This window comes from Jaculus jaculus, chromosome 6 (genome assembly GCF_020740685.1).
Source record: "Jaculus jaculus isolate mJacJac1 chromosome 6, mJacJac1.mat.Y.cur, whole genome shotgun sequence".
Classification (NCBI taxonomy): domain Eukaryota; kingdom Metazoa; phylum Chordata; class Mammalia; order Rodentia; family Dipodidae; genus Jaculus; species Jaculus jaculus.
Window position 1 is genome coordinate 9,465,349 of NC_059107.1, and position 23,150 is coordinate 9,488,498.

General features: G+C 44.6%; 1 protein-coding gene and 1 pseudogene across 3 annotated transcripts; one reads left to right on the forward strand and one right to left on the reverse strand.

The window, feature by feature from the left end:
* The first annotated feature begins 1,123 nt into the window (after positions 1–1,123).
* Mrpl22 (mitochondrial ribosomal protein L22) lies at positions 1,124–21,924 on the forward strand. 3 transcript variants are annotated; one of them, XM_045153721.1, is made up of 8 exons: positions 1,124–1,197; positions 1,278–1,326; positions 2,905–3,040; positions 8,189–8,254; positions 10,692–10,769; positions 12,085–12,154; positions 15,025–15,104; positions 21,503–21,924. In XM_045153721.1, exons 1-8 carry the CDS (start codon positions 1,170–1,172, stop codon positions 21,704–21,706), a joined length of 711 nt encoding a protein of 236 aa, XP_045009656.1. In that variant the 5' UTR covers positions 1,124–1,169; the 3' UTR covers positions 21,707–21,924. The 3 variants fall into 3 exon arrangements, with proteins under 3 accessions (XP_045009656.1, XP_045009657.1, XP_012803956.1); XM_045153722.1 differs by lacking the exon at positions 21,503–21,924 and adding an exon at positions 18,675–18,883; XM_012948502.2 differs by lacking the exon at positions 21,503–21,924 and having other exon boundaries at positions 1,125–1,197; positions 15,025–15,641.
* On the reverse strand, positions 19,266–19,830 carry LOC123461729 (annotated as a pseudogene).
* Positions 21,925–23,150: the final 1,226 nt, after the last annotated feature.

Genomic DNA, 23,150 nt, shown 5'->3' on the forward strand with positions numbered 1-23,150 from the left:
ATGGCTTAGCAGTTAAGCGCTTGCCTGTGAAGCCTAAGGACCCGGGTTCGAGGCTCAATTCCTCAGGACCCACGTTAGCCAGATGCACAAGGGGGCACACGCATCTGGAGTTCGTTTGCAGTGGCTGGAAACCCTGGTTTGCCCATTCTCTCTATTTCTCTCTATTTGCCTCTTTCTCTCTCTGTCGCTCTCAATTAAATAAATAAATAAAAATAAATAAATAAAATTTATTAAGGGTTAGAGAGATGGCCTAGCAGTTAAGGTGCTTGCCTACATAGCCAAAGAACCCAGGTTTGATTCCCCAGGACCAATATAAGCCATATGCACAAGGTGGCATGCACAGCAGCTGGAAGCCTTATTGCACCTATTTGCTCTCTTTCTGCCTCTTTCAAATAAGTAAAATAAAAAACTTTATTAAAACGTTCAGTTGCCTCCCACCAGCCTTCATTGTCTCCTCTCCCATCATCCTCCCCTGAGCCCCTACTTTTTTTTCCTACTGTTTTCTTTTTCCTTTTTTTTTTCCTCTCTCTCTCTTCTCCATTATCCATATGTGTGTTTGATACACTTGAGTCTCACTACTATGTAGTATTGGTTGGTAAGGAAGTTGCTATACAGCCCAGGATGGGCTCGGATTTGTCGTAATCCTTGTGCTTCAGCCTCGAGTGCTGAGATTACAAGCATGTGCCACCCTCATTTCTTTTGAGACAGAGCGTTGTACCCAAGCCTGTTCTCCAACTCCAGATTCTCTGACTTATTTTTTATTTATGTGAGACAAGAGAGTGATGCCTGCGCCACCGTGTGCAGCTGGTTTACGAGGGACCTGGAGAATCGAACCTGGATCCTTAGGATTCGCAGGCATGTGCCTTAACCACTACGCCATCTCTCCAGCTGCTCCAGGTGCTAACATTACATTATTATTTCTAGGAGGGACTCTGCTCCTCGAAGTCTTTCAAACTCTTTGTAAGGAGCACTACCGGAAACCAACTAGTGTTAAGTCTTTACGAAGCCATTCGTTCTCACGCAAGGTTGGCCTGCTTGCTCCCGCGCCCGCCAAGCGCGCCGAGTCTCCATGGCGACGCCGGCAGGGTTTGCGGTTGGGTCGTACAGCCCCAGGTTGCGCGCGCGCTGGAGGACTTTTGAACTCGTCGGCTTCCGTAGCGGGCGCCAACATGGCGGCGGCGGCGCTGCAGAAGCTGGGTAAGAGTTTCTCAGCGCTCGAGGAGGCGGAGCGGGGGAGGCCGTGGGAGTCCGGCTGACCGTGTGTGTTCACGTTGCAGGTGCGCTGTGGGGTCGGCAGCTGAGAAGCGGGGGAGCGCTGGCCTCGCGGTGAGTTGGGTCCCTGACCGCCGGGTCTGCAGCTCAAGGGCCCCGGGAGAGGCTTTCCGCAGGTCTCTCCATCTCTGAACACGGTCCGCGCAACTTTTCCCCGAGCACTTCGTACACGGCGGGGACCCCGCTGCCGACGCACCGACGCGGCACGAGCCCACGCCCACGCGCAAGCGCTCTGCTGACCGAGCGCCCCACGGAGGTTTTAAGCTTTGGGCTCTACAGACCATTTTGGGCCCTTAGGGCAAAAAAAACGTTTATGTTGTTGTTGTTGTTATGTTTTGTTTTCGAGGCAGGGTCTCACTGAAGCCCAGGCTGACCTGGAATTCACTATGGAGTCTCAGGGTGGCCTCGAACTCACGGCGATCCTCCTACCTCTGCCTCCCGAATGCTGGGATTAAAGATGTGCGCCACCACGCCGGCGACAAAAACATTTTTTGTGTGTGTTTTTAAAAAATTCTCTGTAGCTCAGGCTGGCCTCGAACTTGCTAGGTAACACCTGGGATGACTGTGAACTCCTGTTCCTACTGCTTCCACTGAGGATTACACGCACGCTCCACCATGCCCCTTATTATGCCCCCCCCCCCGTTTTTAAAGTTTTTTTTCAAGGAAGGGTTTCCCTCCAGGCTAAACTGACCTGTAATTCACTGTTTTGTCCCAGGCTAGCCTCAAATTCAACAGCAGTTCACCTACGTCAGCTTCCGGAGTGTTGGGATTAAAGACGTGCGCCACCATGCTCACTTCACCCCCCCCATTAAAAAATTATTAATTAATTTGTGAGCAGGAGGGAGAGAATGAGAATGGGCGTGCCAGAGCCTCCAGCCACTGCAAATGAACTCCAGACGCGTGCACTACTTTGTGCATCTGCCTTTGCTAAGCCATCTCTCCAGCCCTCCCCCGTCCCAAGTTTTTAAACAGTTTATCTGAGAGAGAGAAAGAAATATGAATGTGGGCCAGTCATGACTTCTGCCACTGCAGCACCTTGTGCATTTCCTTTACATGGGTGTGCACCACCATACCTGTCACTTGTTGAAAAACAACAACAAAAAAACCACCAAAAAACAAAAAAACTTTTTTTTAAAAGACTGAGCTGTCTTAGTGAATCAGCGTCTATAGGTCAGTCAGGGCAAAAAGATCTTGTGTTAATGCCTGCTTACCACCTAACATACCTGAGTGATTAACTTCTCATTCCTCTCAGCCTGCAATAAGCTAGTTCTGGTATTTGAAGTAAAAATAGTCTGTATTTTTTTTTTTTTAGATTCATTTTTATTTATTTATGGCACAGAGAGAATGAGTGTGTCAGGGTCTCTAGCCTTTGCAAAGGAACTTGACACATGCACCACCTTGTACCTCTGGTTTACATGGGACCTGGAGAATCGAACCTGGGTCCTTAGGCTTACGCAGGCAAGTTCCTTAACTGTTGAGCTATTTCATCAGCCCAAAGTAGTCTTTATCAATGAATACTTCTGGAAAGTTTCCACTGTGGTACTTAATTTGTTTCTATGAGAATTGTGATGATATGTATCATATGATCCACAAGTGCTAGGAAAAAAGTTCTAAGTTTCTGTTATTTTGCAGGCTTTTTTCATCTCCTGGTGTTCTGTCACCATCATGTATCCACACAAGTGCTTCTTTTGACACTTCTCGAAAATGGGAGAAAAAGAATAAGATTGTTTATCCACCACAACTGCCTGGTGAGCCTCGAAGACCAGCAGTAAGTTTATGGATCAAACTAATTTTTAAAAATATTTATTTATTAATTATTTTTACGAGGGTAGGGTCTCACTGTAGCCCAGGCTGATCTGGAGCTCATTCTGTAGCTCTAAGCTGGCCTTGAATTCATAGCAGTCCTACCTCTATCTCCTGAGTGCTGGCATTGAAGGCATGTGCCACCACATGTACCCAACCTGCCCCAAACTAAATTTTTCTTTCTCTCTCTCTCTTTCTTTCTTTCTTTTGATGTAAGGTTTCATTCTAGCCCAGGCTGACCTGAAATTCACTGTGTAGTCTCAGGCTGGCCTTGACCTCATGCTTATCTCTGCCTCTCAAGTGTTAGGCTTAAAGGCAGGTACCACCATGCCTGGCTCACCTCAACCTATTTTTAAATATTTTTATTTGATAGAGAAAGTGGCAGGTAGAGAGGGAGAAAGACAGAGAATGGGCATGCCACAGCCTTTAGCCACTGTAAATGGACTCCAGATGCATGTGCCACTTTGTGTATCTGGCTTAAAAGGGTCCTGGGTCCTTTGGCTTTGCAGACAAGCGCATTAACCACTAAGCCATCTCACCAGCCCCCAAACTGTTTTTACTTTTTATTTTTATTTTATTTTATTTTTTGGTTTTTTTTGAGGTAGGGTCTCACTCTAGTCCAGGCTGACCTGGAATTCACTATGTAGTCTCAGGGTGGCCTCGAACTCACGGCGATCCTCCTACCTCTGCCTCCCAAGTGCTGGGATTAAAGGCGTGCACGACCACGCCCGGCCCCCCAAACTGTTTTTAAAAAATATTTTTGCCGGGCGCGGTGGTGCACGCCTTTAATCCCAGCCCTCGGGAGGTAAGAGGATTGCCATGAGTTTGAGGCCACCCTGAGACTACATAGTGAATTCCAGGTCAGCCTGGGCCACAGTGAGACCCTACCTTGAAAAAAAAAAAATGTCTATTTGCTGGGCGTGGTGATACACTCCTTTAATCCCAGCACTCGGGAGGCAGAGGTAGGAGGATCACCGTGAGTTCGAGGCCATCCTGAGTATATAGAGTGAATTCCAGGTCAGCCTGGACTAGAGTGAAACCCTACCTTGAAAACGAAACAAACCAAAAAAAATTTTTTAAATTTATTTGCAGAGTGAAGAAGAATATAGGCTTCTTGCCACCACAAATGAACTCCAGATGCATGTACCACTTTTTGCATCTGTCTTTATATGGACAGTAGGGACTCAAACCTGAGCCATCAGGCTTTGTAAGCAAGGGCCTTTAACCACTGAGCCAGCTCTCCAGCTCAGACTAGTTTCTTTTCTTTCCCCAAGATAGGGTTTCGCTCTAACTCAGGCTGACCAGGAATTCACTATGTAGTCTCAGGGTGGACTTGAATTTACGACGATCCTCCTACTTCTGCCTCCCAAATGCTAAGATTAAAGGCATGTGCTACCATGCCTGGCTCAGACTATTTTTGTTTTGTTTTGTTTTTTTTCCAGGGAGGGTTTCACTCTAGTCTAGGCTGGCCTGGAATTCACTCTGAATTCACAGGGTGGCCTCGAACTCACGGCGATCCTCCTACCTCTGCCTCCCAAGTGCTGGGATAAAAGGCGTGCACCACCATACCCGGCTTTCAGACTAATTTTTTAACTTTACTTTTTCTTAAAAGTTTTTTTTAGGGTTTAAAAAACATTTATTGACAACTTCCATAACTATAGATAATACACCATGATAATTTCCTCCCCTCCTCAATCAGTCTCTCTTTTATTTTGATATCATCATCTTTTCCTCCTATTATGATGGTCTTGTGTAGGTAGTGTCAGGCACTGTGAGGTCATGGATATCCAGGCCATTTTGTGTCTGGGGGGAGCACGTTGTAAGGAGTTCTACCCTTCCTTTGGCTCTTACATCCTTTCTGCCACCTCTTCCACAACAGATCCTGAGCCTTGGAAGATGTGAAGAGATGTTTCAGTGCTGAGCACTCCTCTGTCTCTTCTTTGCAGCACTATGGTGCCTTTTGAGTTATCCCAGAGGTCATCACCATCTGAAAAGAGAAGCTTCTCTAACCAAAAGTCAGAGTAGCATTAATATATGAATATGAATGTTAAGAAAATGCCTACAGGGTAGTTTGGTAAGCAAAATATATGCATTTAGCCAGACGCCAGCAAGCATTACACCCCTAGGACTCATGACCTCACCCTCCTTTTTTTGTCTTCCACTCAGACTGTGTCCTCTCCCTCCAGCTCCCTTTAAGGAGAGCAGAACAATCATGAATGGCCAATGGCTTAACCTTTGGTTTAATTTATTTATTTGAGAGAGAAGGGGGGGGGGAATGGGTGCTCCAGGGCCTCTAGCCACTGCAGATGAACTCCAGATGCATGCTCCCCCTAGTGCATCTGACTTATGTGGGTCCTGGAGAGTCAAACCAGGATCCTTTGGCTTTGCAGACAAATGTCTTAACTGCTAAGCCATCTCTCCAGCCCAACTTTATTTTATTTATTTATTTATTTATTTTTGAGATGGTGTATCTCACTCTGGTCCAGGCTGACCTGGAATTAACTATGTAGTCTCAGGGTGGCCTTGAACTCACGGCGATCCTCCTACCTCTTCCTTCCGAGTGCTGGGATTAAAGGCGTGTGCCACCATGCCCAGCAAGTTTACTTTTTAAAATCATGCTGTTACTGCTACTTTTTTTTTTTTAAATATCTTTTTAAGGGGTTGGAGAGATGGCTTAGCAGTTAAGGCACCTGCCTGCGAAGTCTAAAGGACCCAGGTTTGATCTGTCTCCCGATCCCACGTAAGCCAGATGCACAAAGGCGACACAAGTGCAGGGCTGCACGTGTGCACTAGGTGGTGCACGTGTGTGGAGTTTGATTGCAGTGGCTAAGAAGCGCCAATTCTGTGTCTTGATCTTGCTCTCGCTGTCTCTCTAAAATAAACAAATGAATGAATAAGTAAATAAATATTTAATTTTTATTTATTTATGAGAGAGAGAGAATGGGCATGCCAATGCCTCCAGTCACTGCAAATGAACTCCAGATGCATGCACCACCTTTTTGCATCTGGCTTACATGGGTTCTGAGGAGTTGAAACTGGGTCCTTAGGGTTCGCAGGCAAGCACCTTAAACGCTAAGCCATCTTTCCGGCCCCTGTTGCTTCTTTAGAGAGTGTGTGCATGCTTACATGCACGTGCACCAGGGCCTCTTGCTAGTGCAAACAAATACCAGATGCTTGTGGAACTTTCTGTTTGTTTGTTTGTTTTCTTGAGATAGGATTTCATTATAGCTCAGGTTGACCTGACCTGGAATTCACTGTGTAGTCTCAGGCCTCAAACTCACATGATCCTCCTACCTCTGCCTCCAAAGTATTGGGATTAAAGGTGTGCTCCACCACGTCTGGCTTGTGCAACTTAAAAAAAATTATATATTTTATTTTTTTATTTGAGAGAGAGAAAGAGGCACAGAGAGGAAGAGAATGGGCACACCAGGGCCTCCAGCTATTGCCAGCAAACTCCACATGCATGTGTCCCCTTGTGCATCTGGCTTATGTGGGTCCTGGAGAATCGAACGGGAGAATCCTTTGGCTTTGCAGGCACATGTCTTAATGGTTAAGCCATCTCTCCAGCCCCGGCTTGTGCAACTTTTGTATCCAGTTTTACATGGGTGGTTTAGGAATTGAATCCAGATTAGCACTGACCTACCAGTTCATATTTGGATTCATGAGGCTTGCTGGTGACTTTTTTTTGTTTTGTTTAAACTGAGACATGCTATACAGCCTCAGCTGATAAAATCTTTTTGTTGTGTTTCTATAATTTATTGAATAACAGTATATGTACACATGACGTCCATTTCATTGACTTATTTCACCAAGCATTCCTAATTTCACTTGGCATATGTGGCCATTGGTAAGCACAGTTTCATTCATTTCTAATCACAACTGACAAATTTTTATTTTTAATATATTTTATTTTTGTTTGAGAGTGAGAGTAAGAGAAAGGGAGGGAGTAAAGATGAGGGATAAAGAGAGAGAATGGGCACGCCGGGGCCTTCAGCTGCTGCAAACTTCAGACACATGTGCCCCCTTGTGCATGTGGCTTATGTGGGTTCTGGGCAATTAAACCTGGGTCCTTTGGCTTTGCAGGACATCTTTCCAGCCCTGATAAATTATTTTTTTAAAGTTTTTTGTATAATGGGATCCAGATTTTGCTTAAAATTTTTATGTATTTACTTATTTGAGAGAGAGGCAGATAGAGAGAGAGGAAATGGGCATGCTAGGGCCTCTAGCCATTGCTAACAGACTCCAGACACATGTACCATCTTGTGCATGTGGCTTATAAGGGTACTGGGGAATTGGACCTGGGTCCTTAGGCTTCGCAGGCAAGCACCTTAACCACTAAGTCATCTCTCCAGTCCATACACTGATAATTTATTTTATTTTATATTTTAGTTTTTTCAAGGTAGGGTCTCACTATCTAGCCCATGCTGACCTGGAATTCATTATGTAGTCTCAGAGTGGCCTTGAACTCATGATGATCCTCCTACCTCTGCCTCCCAAGTGCTGGGATTAAAGGCATGCATCACCATGTCCTGCTCAGGACCTTTTTTTTTTTTCCCTGAGGTAGGGTCTCATTCTGGCCCAGGCTGACTGGAATTCACTCTGTAGTCTCAGGGTAGACAATTCTACCTTTGCCTCCCGAGTGCTGGGATTAAAGGTGTGAGCCACCATGCCTGGCTTCCTAGCCCCCCTTTTTAACATAGTAAGACCTTGAAAAAAAATGCAGCTTTGTCTAAGGAGAAAGACTCCAAAGTTACAATAAATAAATATAATAAATAAATTATATATATATGTATATATGCAAGCAGAGAGAGAGAGAGACAGAAAGAGAGACAGAGACAGACAGGGAATGGGCACACCAGGGCCTATAGCCACTGCAGAGTGAACTCCAGATGCCCTACTTTGTGCATCTGGCTTTATGTGGGCACTGGGAAGTCAAACTTAGGTCCTTAGGCTTTGCAGGCATCTGCCTTAACCACTGAGACATTTCTCTAGCCCAAGGTTGCAGATTTTTAGTGACGTATTTGTTTCTTGTGATAGCATTGTCACTTAGCATGTGTTACTGTCATTTTGATAAACCTGCCATAGAGTTTTTTTCTTTTTATTTTTTTGTAAGGAAATTTACCACTGTCGAAGACAGATAAAATACAGCAAGGACAAGATGTGGTATTTGGCGAGATTGGTAAGTGACCATGACTGTTATTACCTGATACACAAGAAAAGAAGCGGTTACCTTTCCTATGGGACTTTTTAAAAAACTAGAATAAGAACTATGGTTATGTGTCAGATATTAGAACATGACCAGGAGAATGCTGGTTTGGATACGTAGCTTCACTTACTTTTTCCCTTCTTGCTGAGAACCTGAATCACTGTGGGTGTGGAGACTTACAACATAGGAACTAGAACCAGAGACTCCAGCAAGCTCACTTGCTTTCTCTAAACTTTGGTTTAATCTCTTTTGATACAATTGATTTTTTTTTTTTTTAAATTTGAGAGAGAATGGGAGCACCAGGGCCTTTAGCTGCTGCAAACAATCTCCAGGTGCTTGTGCTACCTTGTGCATTTGCCTTATGTGGGTACTGAGGAATTGAACTAGGGTCCTTAGGATTCACAGGCCTTGACCACTGAGCCATCTCTCCAGCCCTGACTTTTTTTTTTTTTTTTTTTTTTAAGATAGGGTCTCACTCTAGCTCAGGCTGACCTGGCCCTCACTCTGTAGTGTCAGGCTGGTCTTGAACTCATGGTGATCCTCCTACTTCAGCCTCCTGAATACTGGGACTAAAGGTGGGTGCCACCACTTCTGATGTTACTAATTTTTTGGTTTTTCAAGGTAGGGTCTCACTCTAGCGCAGGCTGACCTGGAATTCACTATGTACTCTCAGGGCAGCCTGGAACTCATGGCGATCCTCCTACGTCTGTCCCCCGAGAGTTGAGATTAAAGGCGTGAGCTACCACGCCCTGCTGGTAGAAATGGAGAGAGAGAACAGGTACACCAGGGCCTCCAGCCACTGCAAACACATGTGCCACCTTGTTTATCTGGCTTATGTGGGTCCTTGGAAATTGAACCTGGGTTCTTTGACTTCACAGGCAAGTGCCTTAAACATAAGCCATCTCTCCAGCCCTGATTTTTTTTCAAATTTTTTTTAAAATTTTTATTTATTTATTTATTTGAGAGCGACAGACACAAAGAGAAAGACAGATAGAGGGAGAGAGAGAGAATGGGCGCGCCAGGGCTTCCAGCCTCTGCAAAGGAACTCCAGACGTGTGCGCCCCCTTGTGCATCTGGCTAACGTGGGACCTGGGGAACCGAGCCTCGAACCGGGGTCCTTAGGCTTCACAGGCAAGCGCTTAACGGCTGAGCCATCTCTCCAGCCCTGTTTTTTCAAATTTTTATTAACAACTTCCATGATTATAAAAAATATCCCATGGTAATACCCTCCCTCCCCCCACTTTCCCCTTGGAAACTCCATTCTCCATCATATCCCCTTCCCATGATTGTTTCCTCTTATGATGGTCTTGTGTAGGTAGTGTCAGGCACTGTGAGGTCATGGATATCCAGACCATTTTGTGTTTGGGGGGAGCACATTGTAAGGAGTCCTACCCTTCCTTTGGCTTTTACATTCTTTCCAGCACCTCTTCCGCATTAGACCCTGAGCCTTGGAAGGTGTGATAGACTTATTACATTACTGAGCACTCCCCATTCACTTCTTTCCAGCACCATGATACCTTCTGAGTCATCCCAAGGTCACTGCCATCTGAAAAGAGAAGATTCTCTACCAAAAGTGAGAGTAGCATTAATATAAGGGTATGAACATTAAGAGAAGTGCTCACTGGGCACTTTGATAAGCATGAGGTTAGCCAGACATTAGCAGACGTTACACCCCTAGGGCTCATGACTACCCCTGTTTTAAGTTTTCATATCAGGGATGTATTCCCTGTCATGGAGTGGGCCTCCAATCCAATTAGAGGGCAGTTGGTTTCCACCATGACAGACATGCTATTATTGTGCCCGTTGGCTCATTTGGCCTGGCTGACCAAATATAAGGCTTTCAGTGTCCACTGTTGAGTATCTTCACTGGTGATTTCTCTTTCTCCCATTGAACTGCATGCAGAATGGCTTCTTCCAGCTTTCTGACAGCTGGTCTACATGGAGGAGGTTATCAGCTCAGATCCAGCAGGATTTTTCAGTGGCCTTGCAGCCCAAGTATGCAGAGTCTTCTGCAATAGGGTCTTACTATCTATTCCTGGTGCAGCCCTGATTTTTTAATGAGGAAGGGAGAGAAAAGCGACATTGGGGTATAAAGTATCTACCCTGCAGGAGGAAGTTCCACTGATGCCATGTTTGTGTGTCTGTCTCCAGTGTGTTTGCTTGTTACCATGTTTGCTCTCAGTAATGCTGGTGTGATGATTGAAGCATTTAGGATTTAAGTCAAAATCATTATCATTTTGATTTAAAGAGGATGGTATTTATATTTAAACTTGCTTTTGCCTGAGTTTAATTGAGTGTCTTTAGAAACAATGCAGCATATATAAGGTTTTGTACTTGTTGTGGAAGTAAAAAGAAGCATTGGTTTCATAAATGAGCTCGTTCATTCTCTGTCCTTTCCCTTTAATTATAGATACGAGGAATGTCCATCGACCAGGCTTTGGCTCAGTTGGAGTTCAGTGATAAAAAGGGGGCTCAAATAATTAAAGAGGTAAGCTTGGAAGATTTGGGGGTTGGGAGAGATGGGACATGTTGCTGTCTTGCAAAATGTTGGTGAGCTAAGCCTCACTCCTGAACATTCTGAAGTTTGCAGTGTAAACGTCTACTGCATGTGGTATAGAGTTAGGACAGTCAGCTTTAACTCCTCTTTTCCTGAGAAGTACACGCTTTACACATTCTTCCCCCTTGAGATGCTTTTATCTGTGCCTTTTATTGTTTTAATTGTCTATGGTGTGATAGAACCATCTTACTTTTAATGAGTCGGGGTGTATTTTTCAGTCGGGCATGTACTGAGGATTGAACTCCGGGCCTCACACAAGGTTGGCAAGTGTTCTTCCACGAAGCTACACCTCTATCCTGGGCTTTGTAAAAAAATTTTTTTTTTAATTTTTTTATTTTTTTGAGGTAGGGTCTTACTCTAGCCCAGGCTGACTTGGAACTCACAGTGTAGCTCCAGGTTGGCCTACAATGATCCTCCTACCTCTGCCTCCTAAGTGCTGGGATTAAAGGCATATGCCACCACATAGTCGTGCGTCTTTTTTTTTTTTTTTTTTTTGAGAGAGAGAAAATGGGTACACTAGGACCTGTATCTTTACTTTTACTCCAGACATTTGCACCCACTTTTGCACATGTGTGACATTGCATGCTTCCATAATTGTGTCTGGCTAGGTGGGACCTGGAGATTTGAACATGAGGTCTTAGGCTTTGCAGGCAAGCACTTTTAACTGCTAATCCATTTCTCCAACCCTTAAATGTCTTTTTTTTGTTTGTTTATTTTTATTTGTTTATTTGAGAGCAACAGAGAAAGAGGCAGAGAGAGAGAGGGAGAGGAGGAGAAAGAGAGAGAGAGAGGGAGAGAGAGAGAGAATGGGCGCCCCAGGGCCTCCAGCTACTACAAACGAACTCCAGATGCATGTGCCAACTTGTGCATCTGGCTTACGTGAGTGTTGGGGACTCAAGCCTCGAACTGGGGTTCTTAGGCTTCACAGGTAAGTACTTAACCGCTAAGCCATCTCTCCAGCCTTTAAGTGTCTTAAAAATTACATATATATATATATATATACATATATATATATATATATTTTTTTTTTTACTTATTTACTAGAGAGAGAGAGGGAGAGAATGGGCGTGCCAGGGCCTCCTGCCACTGCTAATGAGCTCCAGATGCGTGCACCACTTTGGGTCTCTGCCTTTACATAGGTACTGGGGAATTGAACCCAGGGCAGGAGGCTTTGCAAGCAAGTGCCTTTAATTGCTGAGCTCTCTCTCCTGCCTCATGAAAATGTCTGTGTTTTACTTGTTTAAAGGTTCTTTTAGAAGCACAAGACATGGCTGTGAGAGATCATAATGTGGAATTCCGATCCAATCTGTATGTAGGTAAGATGCTTGAATAGTCTTGGCTGTGGAGACATCTCAGTGTTCCTGTTGTGCCTGTAACAGCAGTCTGGTAGCATGTCACTGTTCATCTGTTGCAAATGATAATTAGTGTACTGTTTTGTTACTACTGCACATTTTCCTGGCTTCTTTGATTTCTGCCGATATTCTGATGAGTGTTTCTTTGTGAGCTAGTGTTTTCTGTTGTGATTTTGGCATGGTGTCTTTGTTCTGTAGTCTTTACATTGGTTCTTTTCTGATATATCTGAGCTCCTAATTCTTCTTGTCGTTGGATTTTATCTCTCAAGTTTGTTTCTGATATAATTTCAGTCAATAGCTTTGCAGGCCTCTAGGTTGTTTCTCAGCTCCTTCTACCCTGTGGGTTCCTGGGTTTGGTTTCTTGATCATGTCCAGAGGTTTTGAAATGTGGCCATACTTGTTCATTTGCTTATTTTTTTTTTAATGAGTTCTTTTTTTAAAATTTATTTTTATTTATTTATTAGAGGCAGAGAGAGAAAGTAAGAGAGAAGGGGGTATGCCAGGGCCTCTAGCTACTGCAAATGAGCTCCAGACACATGCACCACCTTGTGCATCTGGCGTACGTGCGGCCAGGACAATCAAACCTGGATCCTTAGGTTTTGCAGGCATGCGCCTCAACCACTAACCCATCTCTTCACCTCGCCCCCACCTTTTTTTTTTCTTTACTGATGACTGAATGTAGAATTTCCTTGACCTTGTCTTCTATCCTGTCTTTCTCTTGCTTGGCCTAGGCCATTGGTAATGCTTCTGACTATATGCTTTTTTCTTTCTCCTCCTCCTCCTCCTTTTTTTGTATGGTTTTTCAAAAGTAGCGTCTTGCTCTAGCCCAGGCTGACCTGGAATTGACTATGTAGTTTCTGGGTGGCCTCAAACTCACAACAATCCTCCTACCTCTGCCTCCTGAATGCTGGGATTAAAGGTGTGTGGCACCATGCCTGGCTTCTGTATTTTAAAAAAATATTTGTATTTATTTATTTGCAAGCAGAGATAGAGGACTTGGGTGGGGGAGAGCGGAAAATATAGGCATGTTAGGGCCTCTAGTCACTACAAATGAATTTCACATGCATGCATAATTGTGCATCTAGCTTTATGTGGGTACCGGGAAATCAAATCCAGGTTGTTAGGCTTTGCAGGCAAGTGCCTTCACCACTGAGCCATCTCTCCAGTCCCTTTGTGCTCGCTCTAGCCCAGGCTGACCTGGAATTCATTATTTAGTCGTAGGGTGGCCTTGAACTCATGGTGATTCTCCTACTTCTGCCTCCTGAGTGCTGGGATTAAAAGCGTGTGCCACCCTACCCAGCTCCCTATGTGCTTTTTTTAAAATTTCATTTTATTGTGTTAGCTTGAGTTCCTCCCTTAGTTTCCTACCCTTTCCCTTCCCTTTCCTTCCCTTCCCTTCCCTGTGCCCAGTCCCTGGTCCCCTCCTAAAATTTCATTTTCCTTACTGACTTTCTCATCCATTTTACTGACTTCCTCAGCACAATATTTTAGACATGTTCCCCAGATTAGTTTGATTTGGGGTCTGAATCAACATTTGGGTACCACTGGCTCCAGTGGCTCTCACAGTAGGATTAAAATCAGAACTCTTGTGCCAGGTGTGGTGGCACACGCATTTAATCCCAGCACTCAGGAGGCAGAGGTAGGAGGATCACCTTGAGTTCAAGGCCATCCTGAGATTGCAAAAGGAATTCCAGGTCAGCCTGAGCTAGAGTGAGACCTTACCTTGAAGCCCCCCTCCCCCAAAGAAATCACAACTCTCTTTTTTAAAAAAATTTTTTGTTCATTTTTATTTATTTGAGAGTGACAGAGAGAGAAAGAGGCAGAAAGAGAGAGAGAGAGGGAGAGGGAGAGGGAGAGGGAGAGGGAGGGAGAGAATGGGCATGCCAGGGCCTCCAGCCTCTGCAAACGAACTCCAGATGCATATGCCCCCTTGTGCATCTGGCTAATGTGGGTCCTGGGGAATCGAGCCTTAAATTGGAGTCCTTAGGCTTCACAGGCGAGTGCTTAACTGCTAAGCCATCTCTCCAGCTGAAAAATCACAACTATTTTTCTTTCCCCAACAGGCTATATGCAGTCTATTCCCTGTCTTCATCTCTAGCATCTTTCTCTTGTTTGTACCACATACGTGTGTGTGTGTGTGTGTGTGTGTGTTGGTCAGAGAGAGCCTTAGGGTGTTTCTTCTCTCTTACCTTCTTAGACAGGGCCTCTTTATGCTGCCTGTTAGCTCCTAGGTTCCCTTGGCTCTGCCTCCCATTGCCATAGGCACGTAGGGACTATAGACATGTGCCACCATGTGTCTGGCTTGATGTGGGTGCTGGGCAGTCAGGTCAGGAGGCCCGCAGCAAGTGCCACTGCCTCGCTTCGTGTTTGTGCCACCGTAACCCTTGCTTAGTCGCCTTCGGCTCTGCAGTCTGTTTCTTCCCGTGACAAGCCACGCGCTCCTGCCACCCCGTGTGTTTGCTGTGCTCTCAGCGGAGCGTGCGTGGGGGATGCACTCTGGTTGGAGGTTAAAGTCTCTTCTTCAGGGTGCACCTTGACATCTCCACCACCCCATCTGCCTGTCATACTTTGTTTAATTCATCTAGCTTGCTGCCACTTGGAATTATTGTTGTATTTTCTGTCTTCCCCTCCAAGAAGGTAAATGACGAAAGGGCCGTGTCTCCATCTTCTAGGACAGTGGTGGACTTTGGTTAGCATTCAGGAGAAGCTTGCTTTGACGTGGGCCTGCTCCATCCAACCTTGGGATCCAGGGGAAGACAGGACAGGACGCTCAGCTGGTCAAGCTGTACTCATGGCTGACAACCATTTTCTTATTCTTTTTCTTCCCTCTGCAGCTGAGTCCACCTCAGGGAGAGGCCAGTACCTGAAACGCATCCGCTACCATGGCAGAGGTCGCTTTGGCATCATGGAGAAGGTTTATTGCCATTACTTTGTAAAGCTGGTGGAAGGACCCCCACCGCCACCCGTGGCGCCCAAGACAGCGGTTGACCATGCCAGGGAGTACATTCAGCAGCTCCGCAGCCGGACCATCATTCACACTCTATGATGGGGTTCTTGTCCTTATTTTGTATATGTACATATTTTGCATTTATTTTCAAAAATAAAAATTAGCCGGGTGTGGTGGTGCACACCTTAATCTTAGCACTCAATAGGCAGAAATAGGAGGATTACCATGAGTTTGAGGCCACCCTGAGACTACGTAATAAATTCCAGGTCACTGGGATAGAGCGAGACCCTACCTCAAAAAACCAAAAATAAATAAATTAAAATTAAAGACAATTTTTTATGCTTTGCCCTTGAATTACTAAAACATGATACATAACTGTAAGCTCTGTATGAAACTTGTATATAAGGCCTTGCTAATCATCTCTTGAGCCCATCCATAGTTAGGTTTCTGTGTGTCCACAACTTGGCAAATGAAATCATTCTTAAATGTTGGGACAGACTATAATCTAGGAAGCTTTTTTTTTTTTTTAATTTTTATTAACATTTTCCATGATTATAAAATATATCCCATGGTAATTCCCTCCCTCCCCACCCCCACACTTTCCCGTTTGAAATTCCATTCTCAATCATATTACCTCGCCATTACAATCATTGTAATTACATATATACAATATCAACCTATTAAGTATCCTCCTCCCTTCCTTTCTCCACCCTTTATGTCTCCTTTTCAACTTACTGGCCTCTGCTACTAAGTATTTTCATTCTCACACAGAAGCCCAGTCATCTGTAGCTAGGATCCCCATATGAGAGAGAACATGTGGCGCTTGGCTTTCTGGGCCTGGGTTACCTGACTTAGTATAATACTTTCCAGGTCCATCCATTTTTCTGCAAATTTCATAACTTCATTTTTCTTTACCGCTGAGTAGAACTCCATTGTATAAATGTACCACATCTTCATTATCCACTCATCTGTTGAGGGACATCTAGGCTGGTTCCATTTCCCAGCTATTATAAATTGAGCAGCAATAAACATGGTTGAGCATGTACTTCTAAGGAAATGAGATGAGTCCTTTGGATATATGCCTAGGAGTGCTATAGCTGGGTCATATGGTAGATCAATCTCTAGCTGCTTTAGGAACCTCCACACTGTTTTCCACAATGGCTGGACCAGATTACATTCCCACCAGCAGTGCAGAAGGGTTCCTTTTTTTCCGCATCCCCGCCAACATTTATGATCATTTGTTTTCATGATGGTGGACAATCTGACAGGAGTGAGATGGAATCTCAATGTAGTTTTAGTCTGCATTTCCCTGATGACTAGTGACGTAGAACATTTTTTTAGATGCTTATATGCCATTCGTATTTCTTCCTTTGAGAACTCTCTATTTAGCTCCATAGCCCATTTTTTGATTGGCTTGTTTGATTCCTTATTATTTAACTTTTTGAGTTCTTTGTATATCCTAGATATTAATCCTCTATCAGATATATAGCTGGAGAAGATTTTTTCCCATTCTGTAGGTTGCCTCTTTGCTTTTTTCACTGCGTCCTTTGCGGTGCAAAATCTTTGTAATTTCATTAGGTCCCAGTGGTTAAACTGTGGTTTTATTGCCTGAGCAATTGGGGTTGTATTCAGAAAGTCTTTGCCAAGACCAATATGTTGAAGGGTTTCCCCTACTTTTTCCTCTAGCAGTTTCAAAGTTTCCGGTCTGATGTTAAGGTCTTTAATCCATTTGGACTTAATTCTTGTGCATGGCGAGAGAGAAGAATCTATTTTCATCCTTCTGCAGATATTTATCCAGTTTTCAAAACACCATTTGCTGAAGAGGCTGTCTCTTCTCCAATGAGTATTTTTGGCTATAGCTACTTGGGCTTACATCTGGGTCCTCTATTCTGTTCCACTGATCTACATGTCTGTTTTTGTGCCAGTACCATGCTGTTTTTGTTACTATGGCTCTGTAGTATAGGTTAAAATCAGGTATGGTGATACCACCAGCCTCTTTTTTGTTGCTCAGTATTATTTTAGATATTCGAGGTTTTTTGTGATTCCAAATGAATTTTTGGATTGTTTTTTCTATTTCCATGAAGAAAGCCTTTGGAATTTTGATAGGGATTGCATTAAATGTGTAGATTGCTTTAGGTAAGATTGCCATTTTCACGATCTTGATTCTTCCAAGCCAGGAACAAGGGATGTTTCTCCACTTTCTAGTTTCTTCTGCAATTTCTTGCTTGAGTGTTTTAAAGTTCTCATTGTATAGATTCTTTACTTCCTTGGTTAGGTTTATTCCAAGGTATTTTATTTTTTTTGATGCAATTGTGAATGGGAGTGATTCTCTGATTTCATCCTCTGTGTGTTTGTTGTTAGCATATACGAAGTAGGAAGCTTTTTTGAATACCTTTTGAAAGAGATGTTGACTTTCCAACTAGTGTCCTATGGTATTGGGTTTAAATCGGATATCTGAAGAGTGGAAAGAACTTGAGGGCAGAGGTGAGCGTGTCCCTGCTACCTCACTTCACTGTTTCAGAGCCTCAGAGATTTTTTCCCCCATTTTTCAGCACATGCCCATCAGTAAGACATTGTATTTTCCTCCTGTTTTAGCAGTGGCTTGAACTTACATGATACACAAATCTAAAAGAACAAAACCACTTTGACTTTGAAATTTTACTTATAATTAAATAGAGCTGCCTCATGTTTCCTACCAACAGTATTTGCTTTGCTTTACTTTGCTTTTCGAGAGAGTTTTGAGAGAGAGACAGACAGACAGACAGAATGGGTGCACCAGGGCCTTTCAGCTACTGTGAATGAATTCCAGATGCATGTGCTCCCATGTGGGCATGTGTGACGTTGTAAGTTTGTGTCACTATTGCGTCTGGCTGTATGTGGTATCTGGAGGATTCAAACCGGAGTTCTTGGGCTTCACAGGCAAGTGCCTTAACCACTAAGCCATCTCTCCAGCCCAACAGTAGTTTCTGTAATTTTGGATTATCTTTAGGACCTGAACCAGGGTCAGCATTGCATTCTAAAACATGACAGTAGGTGGCGCTCATCTCCAGAGAGCAGAAAATTGGTAATATCAATGCAGTGTTTATCTGGTTCTCATTGATACACCTTTTCCTTTAAAAAAAACAACACTTATTATCAGCAGTTTTAAAAAAAGTTTTATTTATTTACTTATTTGAGAGACAGAGAGAATGGGCGTGCAGAGCCTCCAGCCATTGCAAACAAACTCCAGACCCATGTGCCACCTTGTGCATCTGGCTTATGTGGGTCCTTGGGAATCAAACCTGGATCCTTTGGCCTTGCAGGCAAATGCCTTAACCACTAAGCAATCCCTCCAGCACATTATCAACAGTTTTAAAACATGTACATAATGTGTTTTTATCATTCCCTCCCATTGTTTTTGTCTCCCCATTTCTCTTCCACTGAGCCCCTTTTTCCTAACTAGCCTCTCTTCTAATTTGATGCCTTTCATTGTTTCCCTCCTCGGCCCTCTGTGATGCCTGTCGATGGCTCCATGCTGTGCACGTCTTGTACCGGCAGCGCGGCTGGTGTGAGGTCAAGAGTGCAGTGTCCTCGTCATGTCCGGAAGACGGCGTTCCCAAGCACTCCTCCCAACCTTTGGCTCTTATATTATTTCTGCCACTTCTTCAGTTTCTTCCTTATTTATTTTTGAATTATTAAGTTATATTATTAAGGGAAGTATGGAGCCAAGGAAAGACACCCATGTGACCTGAGATCCCATGTGGGGGGCCTGGGAAAACAGAAAAAAAGGGAGAAAAGAAAGTTCAAAGAGCTACACATTTAAATAATTTTTTTTTTTTCGAGGTAGGGTCTCACTCTGGCCCAGACTGAGCTGGAATTCACTATGGAGTCTCAGGGTGGCCTCGAATTCATGGCGACCCTCCTACCTCTGCCTCCCGAGTGCTGGGATTAAAGGCGTGTGCCACCTCACCCAGCTTATCTTTCATTTATAATAACTTCTAAATGTGCTGACTGGCCATGGCGGCACATCCAGAGGAACGCGCATGAATGTAGGTTCGTTCCGCAGCAATCCTGCAGACTTAACGCGCTCCACAACAGCCACAGCACGCCCTCAAAGCAGGCAGCGCAAACTTACTCCCAGTTCTGTCATTTCACATGCTGAAAGCACACACTGGAAAAGTAATTTGATGTTCCTTCATTTTGATGGTATTGCTTTCCTGTCTTCAGGGAGTTTGACTTCAAAAGTTACAAGATATTGGAGCAGGGAATTCACATCTTGTTGTAGTTTGAACTGGTACTCAAGCTATCCTCTCGGCAGTCCATGTTTCTGGATGAAGCTTGTGGTTATTGCGCAGCGTCAGCGCCTCCATGATAGCAACCTTGCCCTTTGCAATGTGCACAATATTCCTATCAAAGGGCGGGCCTTTTTTGGCAGTCTGTATTCCTTTGGCTCTGGTCGTGATCCAGCATCATTTGCCGGCAGGGAAGATATGGGGTCTTTGGAATCCACATACACATCCTTCAGTAATGACAGTAGCTTGTTGTCTTTAGTAATTTCTCCCTGAATCTCCGGATCGTTGCTCATGTGCTCTCGCAACAGGCTCTGGGTGGACGGGTGCCAGGGGGCCGAGGAGGGCTTCATCTAACTGACCTCTCCTTCCGCTCGGCTTTCCAGGTTTAAGTTCCAGATCGCTCACACCACCGGAGCCCCCATCTCTACACCATGACACCCTCAGGGCCGTGACACACATGGGCGAGAGTCCGGTGACCTCTACCCACTTCCTTCTTTTTTTTTTTTCTGAGGTTGGGTCTCATTCTAGCCCGGGCTGACCTAGAATTCACTATGTAGTCTCAGGCTGGCCTCGAACTCATAGCAATTATCCTACCTCTGCCTCCCAAGTGCTGGAATTAAAGGCATGGGCCACCATGCTTGGCTCTTCTTTGAAACAAATTATTTGCAAGGGCAGAGAGAGAATGGGTATGCCAGGACCTCTGGTTGGTGCAAACAAAATCCATATGCATGTGCATCTGGCTTTGCATTGTTACAGGGGAATGGAATCCAGGTCATTAGGCTTTGCACGCAAGTGCCTTAAGCACTGAGCAGTCTCTCCAGCTTTTTTTTCCTTTTTGAGACAAGGTTTCTCATGTTTATCACTTTGACCTTAAATTCATAATCCTGTCTCAACCTCCCCAGTGCTGGAGTTACAGGAAGGTGCAACCCTGTCTGGCCCTGAGCTGTTTACTCAAGATTGTTTGGGCTGTTGAGGTTCTTTTGTATCTTTCCAGCTCTGGGAAGAATGACAATGACTGGCATTTTGATGTGGATTGTGTGTATCTGTAGATTAATTGTTGTGGCATAGATGTTTTAACAGTATTCATTCTTAAAATACCTGAGCATGTGAGAGGCCCTTCCATTTTGTTTTTTTTTTTCGAGGTGGGGTCTTGCTCTAGCCCAGGCTGACCTGGAATTCACTCTATAGTCTCAGGCTAGCCTTGAACTCACAGTGATCCTCCTACCTCAGCCTCCTGAGTGCTGGGATCAAAGGCATGCATCATCACTCCTGGCCCCTTCCATCTTTTTTTTTTTAAATTTTTTTTTGTTTATTTTTATTTATTTATTTGAGAGCGACAGACAGAGAAAGAGGCAGAGAGAGAGAGAGAGAATGGGCGCGCCAGGGCCTCCAGCCACTGCAGACGAATTCCAGACGCGTGCGCCCCCTTGTGCATCTGGCTAACATGGGTCCTGGGGAATCGAGCCTCGAACCGGGGTCCTTAGGCTTCACAAGCAAGCGCTTAACCGCTAAACCATCTCTCCAGCCCCCCTTCCATCTTTTGATAATTTTTCCTTCAGTGTAAAAATACACAGGGCTAGGGAGATGGCTCAGCAGTTAAAGGCACTTGTTAGCAAAATCTGCTGGCCTGGGTTTGCTTCCTCAGACCCACATAAAGCCAGATACACAAATCACAAGGTCCCAATAAATATTAAGGGCCACAAATTTCAGGACAGCATAGGCCTGAGCTACATGGTGCAGTAACAAAACCTCCATGATACTAATATACCCACAGGCGAATGTGAAACCAGCACAGCAAGGGAACAGGACAGACCCCCAAGTAAAATCATCTATAGGCAGCTTTGTTTTTGTTTTGTTTTGCTTTTATTTTTTGAGATAGGGTTTTGCCCATGCTGACCTGGAATTCACTATGTAGTCTCAGGGTGGCCTTGAACTCAGCGGTCCTACCTCTGCCTCCAGGTGCTGGGAGGCACTTTTTTTTTTTTTTTTTTTTTTTTCAGTGCTGAGTCTTAAATGCTTTACCACTGAGCTCAGCCCTAGCCCTACTTAGATCTATCTGTTAACATGGTGCATTATGCTTTCGCATTGGCAAAGGTGCCAGAAACACATGGAGAACCAGCAGATGGCGCTGTGAAAACTGGACACACATGCAGAAGACAGCAGTGTGATCTCTGTGTCACCCAGTGCAAAAAGCAGCTCCAGATCAAAGGCCTAAATGTAAGCCTTGGGACTAGTGGAAGAAACAGGGATACTTCAAGACCTTGGTATAAACAGTACTTTAAAAGCACAAGTCCATAAATGAGGTTACATCAAACTGATGCGTGTCTACACAGGAGAAGAATCACACAATGACTTGCCAACTGAGGACCGACATCCAACATATACAATGAACAAAAGAATCCAATTAAAAATGGGCAAATGTGGCTGGAGAGATGGCTTAGCAGTTAAGGCATTTGCCTGCAAAGTCAAAGGATCCCGGTTCAATTCTCCAGGACCCACATAAGCTAGATGCACAAGGGGGCACATGCATCTGGTGTTCGTTTGTAGTGGCTGGAGGCTCTGGCTTGCCCCATTCTCTTTCTCTCCCTCTTTCTCTCTCAAATAAATAAAATATATTAAAAATGGGTAAATGATCTGAATGCACATTCTTCTACCTCCCAGTTGCTGGGGACAGAATGTAGGGCTTCATGCACGCTAAGCAATGTCTACCCACAAGCCACACCCTCAGCCCAGTCCTACAGATGTCTTGATTTTAGTTAAGTAAGATTCTTGGGCTTTTAAAAAACATTTATTATTATTATTTATTTATTTATTTGAGAGGGCGGGGGAGAGAATGGGCGTGCCAGAGCCTCCAGCCACTGCAAAAGAATTCCAGACACGTGCCACCTTGTGCACCTGGCTTACATGGGTCCTGGGGAATTGATCCAAGGTCCTTTGGCTTTGCAGGCAAGTGCCTTAACCTCTAAGCCATCTCTCCAGCACAGATTCTTGGGCTTTGGACTTGCAGAATTGTAATAAATGGCTGGAGAGATCACTTAGAGGTTAAGGTGCTTGCCTGGAAAGCCAAAGGGCCCAGGTTCAATTCCCCAGTACCTAGGTTAAGCCAGGGTGATGCATGCATCTAGATTTCATTTGCAGTGGCTGGATGCCCTGGTGTGTCTTCTGATGTCTCTCTGCACCCATTCTCTTTCTCTGCCTCTTTCAAATAAATAAATAAATAAAGTAGCTTAAAAAAAATTCTATGGGCTAGAGAGATAGCTTAGCCATTAAGTGCTTGCCTGTGAATCCTAAGGACCCTGGTTCGAGCCTCAATTCCCTAGGACCCATGTTAGCCAGATGCGTAAGGGGGCGCATGCATCTGGAATTCTTTAGCAGTGGCTGGAGGCCCTGGTGTGCCCATTCACTCTCCCCCGCCCCACTTTCTCCGTCGGTTGCTCTCAAATAAATAAAATAAACAAAAAAATATAAAAAATTCTATGACAGCCCTCCCACTGAGGTTGGTCTTTGGGGACCACAGAGAGGGTTCTTCAAGTGCTGGTTCAGATCTTGCCTGGCCTGAGTGAAGCCTGGTTGGGGTGACCCCTCCTCAGTCGCGGGGAAGCCTGCCGCCTGGGCTCTTGTGACCTCCGCTCGCCATGCGTGCTTAAGTGTGCAAACACTGGGTGGCTTCCAGTTTCGATGGCTGGAAGTCACTCTGCTGCTGAGAAAGAGCATTTAGGCTTTCACTTTCCTATTCCGGGAA

What these genes read in the sequence shown, in the direction of transcription:
- Mrpl22 (XM_045153721.1), top strand. Translation starts at nt 1,170, where the DNA reads ATGGCGGCGGCGGCGCTGCAGAAGCTGG. An exon ending in GGCGGCGCTGCAGAAGCTGG is followed by an intron (nt 1,198 to 1,277) that starts GTAAGAGTTTCT and finishes TTCACGTTGCAG; the next exon opens with GTGCGCTGTGGGGTCGGCAG. An exon ending in GCTTTGGCATCATGGAGAAG is followed by an intron (nt 15,105 to 21,502) that starts GTTTATTGCCAT and finishes GCATTGGCAAAG; the next exon opens with GTGCCAGAAACACATGGAGA.